The sequence below is a fragment of the Carcharodon carcharias genome, chromosome 8 (genome assembly GCF_017639515.1).
Source record: "Carcharodon carcharias isolate sCarCar2 chromosome 8, sCarCar2.pri, whole genome shotgun sequence".
NCBI classification, from domain to species: domain Eukaryota; kingdom Metazoa; phylum Chordata; class Chondrichthyes; order Lamniformes; family Lamnidae; genus Carcharodon; species Carcharodon carcharias.
Window position 1 is genome coordinate 53,049,454 of NC_054474.1, and position 16,234 is coordinate 53,065,687.

General features: G+C 41.8%; 1 protein-coding gene across 1 annotated transcript in view; it reads right to left on the bottom strand.

Annotated features, from left to right (window-relative positions):
- The window catches only part of psd2 (pleckstrin and Sec7 domain containing 2), a 177,508-nt gene that overhangs the window by 97,664 nt on the left and 63,610 nt on the right, over positions 1 to 16,234 (bottom strand). The window contains exon 5 of the mRNA XM_041194379.1: positions 6,176 to 6,234. Coding sequence (XP_041050313.1) covers positions 6,176 to 6,234 — 59 coding nt within the window. The remainder of the gene's footprint in view (positions 1 to 6,175; positions 6,235 to 16,234) is intronic.

Here is a 16,234-nt window from a genome sequence, read left to right on the forward strand (position 1 = left end):
TTACAAAGGGATATTGACATTCAGTGAACAGGCAAAACTGTCGCAAATGGATTTCAATTTAGGCATATATGAGGTCATCCATTTTGGACTTAAAAAAGATAGAACAAGTGTTATGATCCCTGTGGGGGAACCATAAACCAAAATAACCAAATTTACAAATGATTCCCAAAGAAGAAATTACCAACAAAATTTCGTCTTTTTGTAGCTTTTACTTGAACACGAATTGGAACCAATACAAATTAAACATGAATTAACAAGCAAATGTTACTTTAAATAGAAAGGCAAATTTCACTTTAAATAGTCGAGATAACAAAGGTGCATCTTGTACACGTAGCACTATATAGCAACAGAGTTGCACAGTACAGTGTTCTTTATTCACACGATAGGTCAGGAGTCCTATCCAACAACAGCTTACACCTCAGAGTTTCAGGAGTGCGATTATCATCAGCAAGGCACACTTCTACAAACCCTCTCTCCTTTGGGTCACAACAGTCCTGTTGGTGTTGCCTTCCAGAGTTCCTTTTCAACTGACTAATCAATAACCTTCTGGTTCACAGTCTGGCCACTTCTGGGAAAATATAGTTATTTCGTGTCTCTGACCTATTCATAAAGCTTTGCAAGTTTTAGATCTTTTCAGCCAGTTTGCACAGTGCTTTCAAGAAATCCTGTCTTCTTTTTAGCCAAAAAGAAAAATTGACCTCTTCTTGAGAGAGATTTGTTTCCTCCTCTCACATTAAAAATTCAGTGTGGTCCTCTTTCTGTCTCTGTCTGCTTTCTCCTTATGTCTGCATCTAGGCCTTTACCCTCCAACTCCTCTGTCTGTGCTTCTTTGTGTCTGCAGCTCTCCTTTGTGTTTGGCCACACAGTGTCCATATCTTGAATTTCTTCCTTTTGGTATTGCTTCCAGGTCAAGTTGGAAGTGTGCCTTGTGCATTGAGCAAGTGGAATCCCTTTTGGTTCACAAAAATGGGCGATGTCACATGAGACTCATGCAAAGCAATATACATAGTCAATGGCACCTGACAACACAGGGAAAGCCTGCCATCCATGTAAACCCTTGTGCTTGTTCCGCCTGCTTGTCTCTGACAAAAGGGAATGAGATGAAGCTGTCTCCCTGTGTATAGAGGGTTTCAATGATATTTTTATGCAGTAATATACTGCAAACTGTCAGATGTTGCTTATATCCCCAGCAGCAGCCTGAAAGATGTCAGCCACATAAAAATTAAGAGCTCCTGTCACCTTGACAACTACAGGCAATACTATCCTTGAGGTTTCAGTTGTGACTGCAGCAGTTGGCAGATTTCAGTTATAACCTCTTTTGTGAAACAAAGACATCTCAAGCATTGTTCCTTGCTAAAATTGGTGTAAGACAATAGCTTCCAAAGGACCCTCAGCAGATATGGCCTTCTGTTTCCTCCACCCATCTGCCCACTTCTAGCAGCTTATCCCACTCTGCACAGCGTTTCTTCATTGCTCAATTCCCAGAAAAAGCCCCATCAGGACACTCATGCCAGCACAATCTTTTAAATAAAAAAATATGTACTTCAATACCAGCCAGACCACTTCCTGTATATATTCAAACTTTAACCAAGAATTGGAAAACCTCAAAAACTGGCACAACTGCACAAGCAGCCAGAAGGAGTAATCCAACAACTAACCTGTAAGTAGTTCACAATCCTTTTAAATAGCACTGATGGGGGGGATGTGTGGTGAGGCAGGGGTGTTGGGGGAGGGGGTGGTCCTTCATTTCATTTAACATGTGCTCAGTTGTACAGGATTAAGGCAGGGTGTAGGCTGGAACATGGAGTTTGAAAATGGTGCTGTTGGGGTCAAATCAGCATAGCAGACTGACTGGAGTCATAATTTGTCTGTTCTGCACATTACTGGAGGTGCACATCTCCCTTTATCAAGTGGCATCTGCCACACTTCCTGTTGCCATTGTGCTTGCATATCTTGGACCCCATGTTCAACCACTGGGAGACTGTCTAGCACCTAAGAAATGGGTGCTACACAGCAAAGTCTATCCCTCACTGACTCACATTCCAGTATTTCATTCACATATTAAGTTGTTCTGTTTGGAAAATATACAGTTCCTATATGAAGTGAGTGTTAATTATTTCTTGTCCTTTTTGTATGAACCTCCACAATTACAGTAAAGCACCACCATCTAGGAAAAGCTTTAATTCAAAAATAATCAAAGCTATTAAAAGATAAAGCCATTGAAGAGATACAAGGCAGTATTTTCCCAACTGGGTGGAGGCAGGTTTGGGAGCATGTGGGGTAGGAAAGTCCCAGAGAGGATGTCTGTTCAAGATCCTGATGTGATCTCAATCCCTTCCAGCATACCCCGGGATGGCTTGCAAGTCCATTGAGGAACCCCCATGGATCTTGCAGGAAACAATTGAGGTACTTTAAATGGAAAATAAGAGCATTTTTAAGCATAGAACCCTTCTTTTCCAATAGCACACAAGTTAAATATTGTGTTTGCAACCCACCAGGTTGGAGAAGGTGAGTGTACAATTGGAACTCATCAAAGAGTGAAACTAACCTCATATGAGCAGTATAAAGAGTGAAACAAGCAAGCCTGGGGTCAGCCAAAAAGAAAGGTTTCTGCTTACAGTAGTTCTTTCAGTCTAAACTCACTAATTTCATTGGGGACAGTGACTGTCTGCAACCTATATCAATTATCTTGGATACCAGTGAAGTTAGTCTCATCTTACTGTCTATGAGACTTCCCTGTGACAAGAGGCCTACATGTTCAGCAGTTGGTTGTATCTCTGAGGAGGAGGTGATCCAAGATTTTACGTCACCACTGTGGCATGTCTACCCCCGGCGGATGCAGCGGTGGGGGTCATTGACTGCACCATCACAACAGCTAGGGGTATTTATCAATCTGCTCCTTAATGTGCAGCTGGTATGTGACCATCACAAGAGAATTATGCAATTGTCTGCCAACAATCCAGGGAGCTGCCATGACTCATTTATCCTTCAGTAGTCTCAAGTTCCACAGATTTTCTCACCACCAGGCAGCCTCAGGGGTTGGCTCCTGCGGGACAAGGGATACCCACTGAAGACCTGACTGACGATCCCAGTGAGGAACTCTACCACAGGGGATCAGGTACAACTAGAGTCATATCACTTCCAGGATTAGAGCAAGTTACTGGCTTACTCAAAATTAGGTTCCTTGACCTATCTGGATGAGCACTTCAATGTGCCCCAACAAGTTATCCATGATTGTTGTGGGCTGCTGTGCCTTTCACACTGTAGAGTGAATGGGAGCTGGCACCAGAGGAAGGTGGAGAGCACTCAACATCCTCAGAAGAGGAGAAGGAGGAGCATGAAGAGATGGAGAAGGAACATCCTAAAAGTGCTGTTGGTGCCTGTAGCCACAAACCTGCCCACCAGAGAAGCTCACAATGCAATCATCCAGGCAGGCTTGACTAGAGAAGTGCTGGTTGTATTGAAAGCTTCTCCTTATGACTCCTGTCTAAACTCCCAACCCACCTCAAAAGCAGCAAACCTCCTCCCTACAGACACAAGCCGTGCATCACATTCATAGCCATACCCCTTATCAAGGCAGTTCATGCCATACAACAAAATTAAACTGACCAGAGTCACTAAGGGATCCTCAAAGTAGAGGATATTACAATAATTAGTTCACAAAAACATCTTCAAATAAGGAGCGCCAATGGAACACTAACAATGTTATAAATGCCCTTTGTGCAACTGAGGGCTTTTCCTTGCACGCTTTCTATTCTACATGGTATTACCCCTGTGGTTTCAGCAGAGCTCTCAAAAGGCTGCTCATTCCCTTGTTCTGCCACGGGATGCCATGGCAGACATGTGAGTTCAGCCACCAAGACAATGCTTTGATTGTGGTTATGCAGACTGGTAGCCAGTGTGTGCAGGCAATTGGTGTGGGCCAACATTCACTCGATGGCCTACCTGTATCTGCCTCTCCATGCTCTTTCAATGGATGTGATCATCAGCACAAATGACTGAGACATCATGGCGCTCATGCTAAAGATGGACTCCTCCACTTTCTATGCAAGGATGCTCACTGACCCTGGAAATACTGACAGAAGCACACACACTTCATGTTGCTGCTCCACAAGTATACTTTGAGTGTAGGACTTTTGAGGCTCAGCATTTGTGAGTCTCCAACAAGGACTCCACTTCTGTTCCTGTCTCCAATATCTGCTCCTGCTCACATATGATGTGCCCCTTGACATGTGCCACCCTATATATCTGACAAGCTGGGTCCAGCAAAAAAACAGCGAGACTTCGGGACAGAGGAGTTAAAACAGCGAGACTTTAGGAGAGAGTGGGAAAAACAATACTTATTAGGAACTGAGACATTAAAACAGCGAGAATTCAAGACTGAGAGGTTAAATCAATTAGGCTTTGGGGCTGAGAGGTTAAATTAGGGAGGTTTTGGGATAGGGAGATTAAAACAACAAGACTTCATGACTGAAAGGTTAAAACAGAGTCACCTCGGGATTAAGAGGTTAAACATTGAGACTATGGGACAAAGAGATTAAAACAGCGAGATTCTGGATGGAGAGGTTAAAACAGCAAAACTTCAGGATAGAGCAGTTAAAACAGTGAAACTTTGGGAGAGAGAGGTTTAAACAGTGAGACTTCAGGGTAGAGAGGTTAAACAGTGAGACTTCAGGATAGAGATGTTAAACCTCGAAACTTTGGGACAGGAGCCAGCCAGAGCCTGTGTTCAGAAATAAAAATCTAGGTATGACATCACAGGGTACCAGGTAAGTGATTGACTGGTGAGTATTTTCTATTTAACTTAGCCAAACTAGGAAATTTCAATTGGAGTAAGTAGAACATTAATGGAAATAATAAGAATATAAGCTCAGGCAGAACTAGAGGCATCAATTAAAATTGAATAAGTAAACTAATTAATTAATTAAAACACTATAAAGGTGGAAGGGCAGGTGATGTGCTGCAGCTGTTGTGTGTGGGAGTTCCTTGACACCTGTGAGATCCAAACCAAGCTCATCTACAGCAAGTGTCTGTAACTCTTTCGAGTACAAACCCGTTTCCATCTGTTTCAGATGAAGTTACATTGTTTCATAGTTTGCCATTGTGAGATTTGAACTCTTAATTTTGGGGTTACAAACCCAGTACCATAACCACTTGGCTACTTAGGCCAAGCAGCAAGTGTCTGTATCTAAAAGAACTTCAGCTCAAAGTTAATGAGAGAGAGGCCAAGCTTCAGATACTGTGATGCATCAGGGAGGGTGAAAGTTACCTGGACAGTTTGTTCCAGGAGGCAGTCACATCCCTTAGGCAACAGTCTTCTGATTTGGTCTGTGGTTCAGGGACAGAAGGGTGTGACTGCAAGTGAGGCAGGTACGGAGATCAAGAAGGTAGAAATTTTCCAACAGGTTTGAGGTTCTTACAGCTTGTATGGGTGAAAGCAAGGTGGATGAGCAAACTGACTACGGCACTCTGGTACAGAAAGTCATTCAAACATGGGTAGTAAATGGGAATGTAGTGGTAACTGGAGACAGTATAGTAAGGAGGATAGACACAGTTCTCTGTAGCTGAGAACAAGAGTTTAGAAGGCCGCGTTGCCTGCCTAGTGCCAGAGTTCAGGACATCTGCTTAGGGCTGAAAAAGAACTTGCAATGGGAGGGGGAGGATCCAGTTGTTGTGGTCATGTATGAATGACTTAGATAAGACTAGGAAAGAGGTTCTGCTTAGGGAGTAGGAGCAGCTAGGGGTTAAATTAAGAACCTCAAAGGTAATTATCTCTGGATTCCCGACCCAAAAATTATCTCGCCACTCTGGCAGGAGCTAAGGTGAGAAGATCCTGCTTACAATTTGATTTATTATTGGAACTCATAAATGTGTTGATTCTCATTCTGAAGTTATATTTAACATAAACAAGGATAAGCTGTGAAGGAGAATCATTATGCATGCATTTGAAAAATATTTTTAATGCACATAATAAGATTTAATCAAGCAAAAATGATCATTTGTAATTGTCACCTGAGAAATGGTTAATGTGGTCAATTTATTTAAATTATATGCTGTTTGCTTTATTTCCCTCTTCTAAGATTAAAATGTAGTTATTTCCAAAATTTTTATTCTTAATACGTAATTCTTACAAGAGAGTGAGCATCATATCTGTAAAATAACTAAACGTACTTACATGCCCATGAAGGTCTGTGTTCAAAAGCATCAGTGCACAAGTTAGTGTATGGACCCCATCTAAAAAATAAAAATTGATCATTATCACTATCAATTGCCCACATTGGAATTAAATACTATAATAGAAATTTTCTAGTGCTGGTGCAGAATTGAGATCAGATCATGGCATAGGAAATGCTCACAGGTATTGGTAACAACATTGTGCTGTATTCCAAGGTTAATTGTGATTGTGGTCTTAGTGGCATGATCTTCAAAAGAACAATGCTTAGAGAATATTGATCTCATATAGAGGCAGTGGAGATGGTTTTCCATTTGTGTGGTTGAGATAATGGACAAGTTAGAGGAGTCCATTACCTGCATTGACAACACACTCCAGGAGTTTTCACATAACCTACAGAACATCCTAAAGAGAGTGACAGTCTAGTAGATTTCTGCAGTGTTAGGAAGTAGAGACAGTTTAAGTAAGTCATTATTTGTATCTGTAGGTATTAGGAATGAGATTTAGCTTTAAAGTTTAAGTTTGATTTTTATTTCTGTATTGTGTGTTAAGAAAAGGTCAAGTTGAGTTTTAGTTTTACTTTAAAAGGTGAAACCTGGAATTTAGTTTCATTTTTGAGGGAGACAATATGTCTAAAGCTGTTTATATACCTGCATTTCTAATGGGTTTTATGACTTTTGGGAAGAAGTTGAAGCAAACACAAGAGTAGAAAAATGTGTGCTGTTGCCTAATAGTGGTCCGGTGGGGTAAAGCCACATCCAACACCACCACCGTCCCCCACCACCCCCCCACCCCCCCCGCTGCCCCCCAACACACACACACACACACACACACACACACACACACACACACACACACACACACACACACACACACACACACACACACACACACACACACACACACACACACAAAACTAGAAGAAGCAGTTTTGAGTTCAGCCGGAGGCAGTTGCCAGCAGAAGCTGCCTAGAAGGGACAGATAGCTAATCCCAAACCAAAGTTCAGTTGAAGCCTGGACTCCAGAGAGACTGGACAATGAGAGAGGGAACTGCAGAGTGACAGCAGATTTCCCAAAAGAACTGAAAGGTTCCAAGGTCAAGGATTGAGACAGAAACAGGAGAAAGTTCCAAGAAAAGACCTTCCAGTTAAAGGAATGACAGGAACCTGGAAAAGGTCCTGTTAAATGAAGTTAAGGGTGAGGAGTAGAGGAAGGCTCCAAGCTTCAAACTTCAGAAAGCAAATTTAAAGTGAGAACAGCTTGTGAGAAGTCAGAAGGTCCAAACAGATAGCTGAAGGTCTGTAGCTCTTTACTATGGGCATACTATGAAGCAGCGGTGTACTGTTGGCACGGCTGAGCATTTGAGAGAGTGTGTGCGTAAGGAAGTTTGAATGCACGTGGTGACCCAGCGGAGAGGAACATAGGAAGGAGAGTTCGAAACCCTGGAGCTGGACCCTTGCAGAAAGTGTTTGGGAGAAAATTCCAAAGCAAGTTCTTGGAGAGTGGAGATTGGAGACCCTCATGTGAAAGACAAAGTTCAGTGAGACTGGTTAGTTCACAGTGTGACAAGCAGCTGGGGGGAGCTGATGAGAGATTCATAGCATCTGTCTGGAATGGCATCGGTCGCTTGGTTTCAGAGTGTGGTGTGTCTGACCACAGGTCACCTATTGGTTTACATGGACTGTGTACTTACTGTGAACATTAGAGTATAAGATAGCTTTTGTAACTTGTGTTATCCTTACAAATCTGTATATATCTTTAAAGGTATGATTGTGGGTGAAGGAGTATTATAATATAGGTCATCTTTGTTAAATAAAATGTTTTATTCTTTTGCTAAAAGCTCATCAGCTGACTCCTGTGACTGTTCAGTAGCCACTCTCCACATATCTAAACAAAAAAATGAAAGTTAGATCTGTCAAGCTGGGTTTCAACCTGGGATCAGGCTTGTCTAGCAGTACAATCATCTTGGATCATAACAGCAGCAACAAGGTGCTAGGAGGGCATAGTAATGACACTGGATGATGCTGGAGTAGCAGCTACCTCTAGTTCAAATGATGCCTTGAAGGTCAGCTTGAGTATCATACTTGCACAGGTCTTCCAAGATGAGCTTAGTATTATGTGGCACACTATGATACTGATCAGTAGTACCTCTGATTTTCTGTCCAGCACCAGTGGAGATGCCTTGCTGGGTGTATACCATTGGGATTTAGGGCTTCTTACTCTTTTAGGTTTGCTAATTTGTCAATTATTTTCCCCTTTCTATCCCAACTGTATTAATATTCTTTTTAAGTTCATCCTCTTGTGAAATGTCTTATTTTGCTATCTTCATTAAAAGCTAAAATGAAATTGTTATTAAGTACTTCTGCCATTTCTCAATTATTATCTATCAGTTTATCTTGCTCATCTTTTAATTCATACTTTAATTTTCTTTTAGTTATTGGTGTGTCTATAGCATATATTATCATTTCTTTCTCATACTTTGATAATTTAATTTGGATTTTTTTTTGCCTTCCTGATGGTATTTTTTTCATAACTTTTCTCCTAAGTTTTTCACATTTCATTTATCCCCCTCTCCTTTAATATCTTCTTTAGATCCAGTTTTCCCTCTTGTTCTCTATTTATCCATAGTGCTGCAATATTAGCTTGCTTGTTTTTGGCTTTTATTTCTCTTGAACCCTTTTGGCTTACATTTCTCTTGAACTCTATTGATTGCTCTTTAGAGATTTCTCACTATTTTTCTATCTTGGAAGGTGGAATCTTCCCAACCCGCAGAAGTGAGTTTAGAGGCAGGACTGGGAGAAAAATGTAAAAATTGCACGGCAGGTTAGCTCCCCGATGGACGCCTGCTTCCTAGCAATTTTGCCAGGGGCAGGCTCTAAACAACAGCGGCTACCCACCTGGCAGTGGTGAGTAGCCAATTCGGGTCAATAAAGGATCCACTTAGTGCCAAAGTGCAGGTGCCGCTGGGATTCTCAGTGTCAGACCGGTGGCCCATTGAGTCAGCAGACTGGCAGCCACTGGCACATGGCCTTCCAGCAGTAGACCAGCAGGTCATTGGTCCCTCATCTCATTGGCCCTATTATGAATCTGCATGAATTGAAATAATGGAGGCAGGGCCATGACCATTCCTATGAAGGGGATTCCCCTACACACTGATGGCACCAAGAGCTCCTTCATTTGTGACACCCTCATCCTCCTCCACCTAAAATATTTCAAAGTGTAGGATTTTCCCTTCAACAGGCAGGCGCAGCGGGCGGGCCAAGGGATGGCTATGAGACGGACCGCTGCCTGCGATCGGGCTCCGACCGTGACGCTTACTGGCCAATTAATGACCAGCCAGTGTAAAATACACACTGAAACGCTCAGCGCTGCCGGGGTGGGGGCAGGAGGAGCACGAGCGCTGATGTCTGCCCAACAGCAGGGGCGGGCACAATGAAAGCTCCCTGAAGGCACAGAGCTGCCTCAGGGAGCTGAAGAATTTTTAAAATGAAAAATAAAGATTTTAAAAATAAGGGAAGCATCCCCACATGTGACTCAGTCACATGAACAGGGTCATATTAATAATGATGTTTCAAAATTTTTATTTTTTTAAATTACTGTTTGAAATCTCAGGTTTCCACAAAAATGCAAAAGCCACCTGACCTATTTGCCCTACCCACCAACCTTCTCTGACGGGCAGTGAAAAATAGGATTAAATTAATTGTCTAATGGCCTTAATAGGCCTCTTGACTGTCGGCAGGTGCGCTGCTGCCAACCGAAATATCGCACAAGGGCACAATGATGTCAGGACGCTCGCCCAATGTCATCATGCACTATTTTACTCCCCATTAGGTCAGGCGTGTCCACCCGCGAGATGTAAAATTCTGCCCAATGTGTTATATCCTGCAATTTTTGGCTGCAAATCCTGCTCTCTATATAGCCATGTTCTAGTCATCTCTACAATATCTAGATCAGTTGTACAAATTATCTCCAGTTCATCCATTTTGTTTTGAATACTATACTCATTGACGTCCAACAGTTTCAACAGTTTATTTATTATACCTCTCTTTTTGTGTTAAGTAGTTATTTTACCTTTATGCTCTTTAACTTTAATCTTTGGCCATTTCTTTTATCCTCATTCCTTCCTTTAGTTTGCCCTTTCCTTTCTTTTCCTGGTTCCTTTATTAGGTTTTTGTAATTGTGGAAGCTCCCCTCTACCAATGTTATTAGTTTAAAGTTTTATATACAGCTCTAGTTATCATTTCCTCTTGGACCTCGGTCACAGCCCAGTTTAGGTGCAGCCCATTCCAAAGGTACAGCTCCTTTTTGCCCCAGTGGTGGTATCAGTCTCCCATTAAATGTAGCCCCTCCCTTCCACAGCACTCCTTTAGGCAATAGAAGTCCTGCTTTCCTAAATCCTGATACTCCTTTCATAGAAATCTGCCTATGTTGTTAGTTTGAACAGATGGATCTTCCACTTCCCTTTCCAAATTCTTTTCCAGCCCTTTCGAGATGTCTCTTACCCGTTCTGGACACTGGATCCTGTCTGCAAAAAATACTATCTATTCTGCTGGCTACAAAATTCCCTACAGCTTTACCACTTTACATCTCTTCTCTTTCAGCAGCATTCTACTCCATAGTGTCGTGGTCAGCATTCTGGCTGTCCTTCCCACAGTTATCTCCCTATCCTCACAGGTATCAAGTATGTTCTACCTGTTGGACAGCAGCAGTGTCTGCTGGACTTCATTTACTACCTCATCTATGTTTCCCTTACCTGGCTGACTGACAGTCATACTCTCTTCTTCCTGTACTTGTGCTTTCTTCTAGATATGTGACTGTACTCTGGAGTAAATTATCCAGCAATTCCTCTTTCTTCCTAATGAGATGTTGTCTCTAGCTCAGACTCCAGCTCAATGACTGAGGTTCAAGGCACAGACATTTCTTGCAGATGTGCAGTTTGGAACAGTCTTGTCCAGAAACTTCCAGAGTTTACAATCCTGACACACTACCTACACTGCCATGTTTTTATAAATAAATTAATTAATTTTTAAATTAGTTATCTATAATTTATTTCTTAAACAAATTGGTCAGTTGAGATTTATTAAATATGTGGATTTAGGCAGAGTTTACATAAATTAGTAATGAGTTACAGTGATTAATCACATAGTGATTTGCCAGATATTAGCAGTTTTAACTGCAATTTTGATTTGAATCACTTAGCTTGTTTTACTCTGATTTACACTTACTTGCATTAATATTAAATCCTCACTAACTCAAACTTAAGACTAACCACTATATCTGGTAATAGTAAAGTTCTATTCTATCCCTAAGGCTTAAAACAGTATACAAGTTGGTGGTAAAGTTAATAAAATATATAAGAAAGCAACATAAATAAGTGATTAATATAATTAAGTAATTATTTAAAACACATTAATGATGGCAGGACAGGTGCTGTGTCAAGGCTGCAGCATGTGGGAGCTCCTGGATAACATCATGATCCAGGATGAACACATCTGCAGTAAGTGTTTGTGGCTTGAGGAACTTCAGCTCAGAGTCATTGAGCTGGAGGCTGAGCTGCAGACTCTGCGACACATCAGGGAGGTGGAATGTTACCTGGATGCTTTATACCAGGAGGCACTCAGACCACTTAGGGTAGGGTTTTCTGATTTGGTCAGTGGCCAGGGACAGGAAGATGTGACTGCGAGTGAGGCAGGTAAGGGGACCCAGAGGCAAGGAGGTTTGAGGTTCTCTCAGCTAGTTTGGATGGGAACAGGGGCTGCAAGGTGGATGAGCAAGCTGACTGTGGCATCATAGTACAGGAAGCCATCCAAATGGGGGGAGCAAAAAGGAACATAGTGGTAGTAAGGGACAGTACAGTGAGGTGAATTGATACTGTTCTCTGTAGCAAAGAGCGAGAGTCCAGTTGGCTTTGTTGCCTACCTGGTGCCAGGGTTCAGGACACCTGCTCAGGGCTGGAGAGGGACTTACAGTGGGAAGGTGAGGATCCAGTGGTCGTGGTCCATGTAGGTATCAACGACATAGGCAGGATGAGGAAGGAAGCTCTGCATAGTCAATATGATGAGCCAGGCACTAAATTAAGAAGCAGAACCTCAAAATGAAATAATTTCTGGATTATTACCTGAGCCACATGCACATTGGCATAGGACAAATAAGATTAGAGAAATGAATGGGCGGTTCAAAGACTGGTGTGGGAGAAGTGGGTTCCAGTTCGTGGGCACTGGCACTGGTATTGGGGAAAGTGGGATCTGTACCATTGGGATGGTCTACACCTGAACGGTGCTAGGGCTGTTGACCTTGTGAGCCGCATAACTAGGGATGTAGAGAGGGTTTTAAACAGAATAGTGGAGGCAGGAGATCAAATTTGGGAAGACGTGGTTAACCAAAGAGTAGAGACAAGGTAAGAGAGAAAGGTATTAATATGGGATGTGATAAACAGACTGACAGGAAGGGACAGAGAGAACAATTCTAAGAGTAAATCAGCAGATAAGCTAGATGCTACAAAAATAATAAAAGGACAAAACTAAAGGCTCTGTATCTAAATTCACATAGCATTCGAAATAAAACTGATGAACTGATAGGGCAAATAGAAATAAATATGTATGATCTGATAGCCATTACAGAGACATAGAGGATGATGTAGATTGGGACCTGAATATTGAAGGGTATGTGACATTTAGGAAGGACAGGAGGTTAGGAAAAGGCGGAGGGGTGGCTCTGTTAATTAATGATGGTATTTGCACGTTAGAGAGGGATGACCCCAGTTTCAGGAAACCAGGATGTAGAAGCGGTTTGGGTTGAGATGAGGAATGATAAAGACAAGAAGTCACTTGTGGGAGTGGTGTACAGGCCCCCTAATTGTAACTACACAGTAGGACAGAGTACAAAAGAGAAGTTAATGGGAGTTTGCCAGAAAGGTACAGCAATAATCATGGGGGATTTTTATCTATATATAGACTGGAAAAATCAGATGGGCAAAGGTAGCGTAGATGAGGAGTTCTCAGAATGTTTTCGGGATAGTTTCTTAGAAGAGCATGTTCTGCAGCTAACCAGAAAGCAGGCTATGCTAGACCTGGTATTGAGCAATCAGATAGAATTAATTGATTACCTCATAGCGAAGGCACCCCTAGGGAGCAGCGATCATAACATGACTGAATTTTACATTCATTTTGAAGGAGAAATGAGTGAGTCCAAAACTAGTGCTTTAAACTTAAATAAGGGCAATTTTGAGGGCATGAAAGCAGAGCTAGCTAAAGTAAACTGGCAAATGAGGTTAAGGGATAGGCCAATAGAGGTTCAGTGACAGACATTTAATAGGATATTTCAGGAAACACAGAACAAATACATTCAATGAGAAAGAAAAATTCCAAGGGGAGGGCCCACCATCTGTGGTTAACTAAAAAAGTTAAAGACAGTATCAAACTTAAAGAAAAGGCATACAATTACGCAAAGATGGGTGGCAGGTCAGAAGATTGGAAAGAATATAAAGAACAGCAAAGAATTACAAAAAAGATTAATAAGGAGGGAAAAATTAGAGTATGAGAGAAAGATAGTTGGTAATATGAAGATGGATAGTTAGAATTTCTATAGATATTTAAATAAGAAAAGAGTTAACCAAGTGAGCGTTGGTCCTACAGAAAGTGCACCTGGGAAATTGACATTGGAAAGTAGGGAGATGGTGGATAAATTGAAAAGGTATTTTCCTTCTGTGTTCACCATACAGGACAGAAGTAACATCCCAGAAAAAGCTGTAACCAGGAAATAGAAGGGAGGGAGGAACTTAAGAAAATTACAATCCCCAGGGAAGTGGTATTAAGCAAATTGTTGGGGCTGCGGGCTGACAAATCCCCAGGTCTAGATGGACTTCACCCTAACGTCTTGAAAGAAGAGCCTAGTGAGAAAGTTGATGATTTGGTTTTAATTTTCCCAAATTCCCTTGATTCAGGGAAGGCTCCATTAGGTTGGAAAATAGCAAATATAACTCCTTTTTTCAAAATGGGAGGGAGACAGAAAGCAGGAAACTATTGGCCAGTTAACCTAACACCTATCATAGGGAAAATGTTAGAAGCTATTACTAAAGATGTTATAGCAGGGCGCTTAGAAATATTCAAGGCAATCAGGTAGAGTCAACATTTTGTAAAAGGGAAATCATGTTGAACAAATTTATTGGAGTTCTTTGAAGGAGTCAAATGTGCTGTGGATAAAGGGGAACCAGTGGATGTACTATACTTAGATTTCCAGAAGGTATTTGTTAAGTTGCCACGTCAAAGGTTATTGCAGAAAATAGTAGCTCATGGTGTAGGGGGTAACATATTGGCATGGATAAAAGATTAGCTAGCTAATAGGAAGCAGAGAGTTGGCATAAATGGGTCTTTTCTGGTTGGCAGGAGATAACAAGTGGTGTGCCACAGGAATCGGTGCTGGGGCCTCAACTTTTCGCAATTTATATAAATGACTTGGATGAAGGGACCGAAGGAATGGTTGCAAAATTTGTTGACACAAAGATAGGTAGGAAAGTAAATTGTAAGGAGGCTTCAAATAGGTTAAGTGAGTGGGCAAAGATCTGGTAAATGGAGTATAATGTGGGCAAATGTGACATTCTTCATTTTGGCATGAAGAATAAAAACGAAGCTTATTATCTAAATGGTGAGAGATTGCAGAGCTCTGAGATTCAGAAGGATCTGGGAGTCCTAGTGCATGAATCACAAAAGGTTAGTATGCAGGTACAGCAACTAATTAGGAAAACAAATAGAATGTAATCATTTATTGTGAGGGAAATTGATTACAAAAGTAGGGACGTTGTGCTTTAGTTGTACAGGGCATTGTTGAGACCACATCTGGAGTATTGTGTACAGTACTGATCTCCTTAAATAAGGAAAGATGTAAATGCATTAGAAGCAGTTCAGAGAAGGTATACCAGACTAATACCAGTAATGGGTGGGTTGTGATAGGACGAAAGGCTGGACAGGTTAGGCTTGTATCCATTGGAATTTAGAAGAGGAAGAGCTGACTTTATAGAAACCTTTAAGATCCTGAGGGATCTTGACAAGCTGGATGTGGAGAGAAAGTTTCCTCTTGTGGGAGAATCTAGGACTCGGGGTTTCCGTTTAAAAATACGGGGTCACTCACTTAAGACAGCTGAGGAGAATTTTTTTTCTCTCAGAGGGGAGTCTTTGGAACTCCCTTCCTCAAAAGATGGTGGAAGCTGAGTCTTTGAATATTTTTAAGGCAGGGCTAGATATATTATTGGTTAACAAGGGGGTGAAAGGTTATTGGGGATAGGCAGGAATGTGGGATTGAGGTTACCTTCAGATCAGCCATGATCTGATTGAATGGTGGGGCAGGCTCGAAAGGCATAAGACCATAAGACATAGGAGCAGAAATTAGGCCATTCGGCCCATCAAGTCTGCACCACCATTCAATCATGGCTGATAAGTTTCTCAACCCCATTCTCCTGCCTTCTTCCTGTTACCTTTGATCCCCTTACCAATCAAGAACCTATCTATCTCGGTCTTAAATACACTCAATGACCTGGCCTCCACAGCTTTCTGTGGCAATGAATTTCATAGATTCACCACTCTGGCTAAAGAAGTTTCTCCTCATCTCTGTTCTAAAAGGTCTTCCCTTTACTCTGAGGCTATGCCCTCGGGTCCTAGTCTCCTACTAATGGAAACATCTTCCCCACATCCACTCTATCCAGGCCTTTCAGTTTTCTGTAAGTTTCAATCAGATCCCCCCTCATCCTTCTAAACTCCATCGAGTATAGACCCAGAGTCCTCAAAAGTTCCTCATATGTTAAGTCTTTCATTTCTGGGATCATTCTCGTGAACCTCCTCTGGACCCTCTCCAGGGCCAGAACATTCTTCCTAAGATACGGGGCCCAAAATTGCTCACAATATTCTAAATGGGGTCTGACCAGAGCTTTATAAAGCCTCAGCAGTACATCCCTGCTTTTATATTCTAGTCCTCTTGAAATAAATGCTAACATTGCATTTGCCTTCCTAACCACCGACTCAACCTGCAAGTTAACCTTAAGAGAATCCTGGACTAGGACTCCTAAATCCC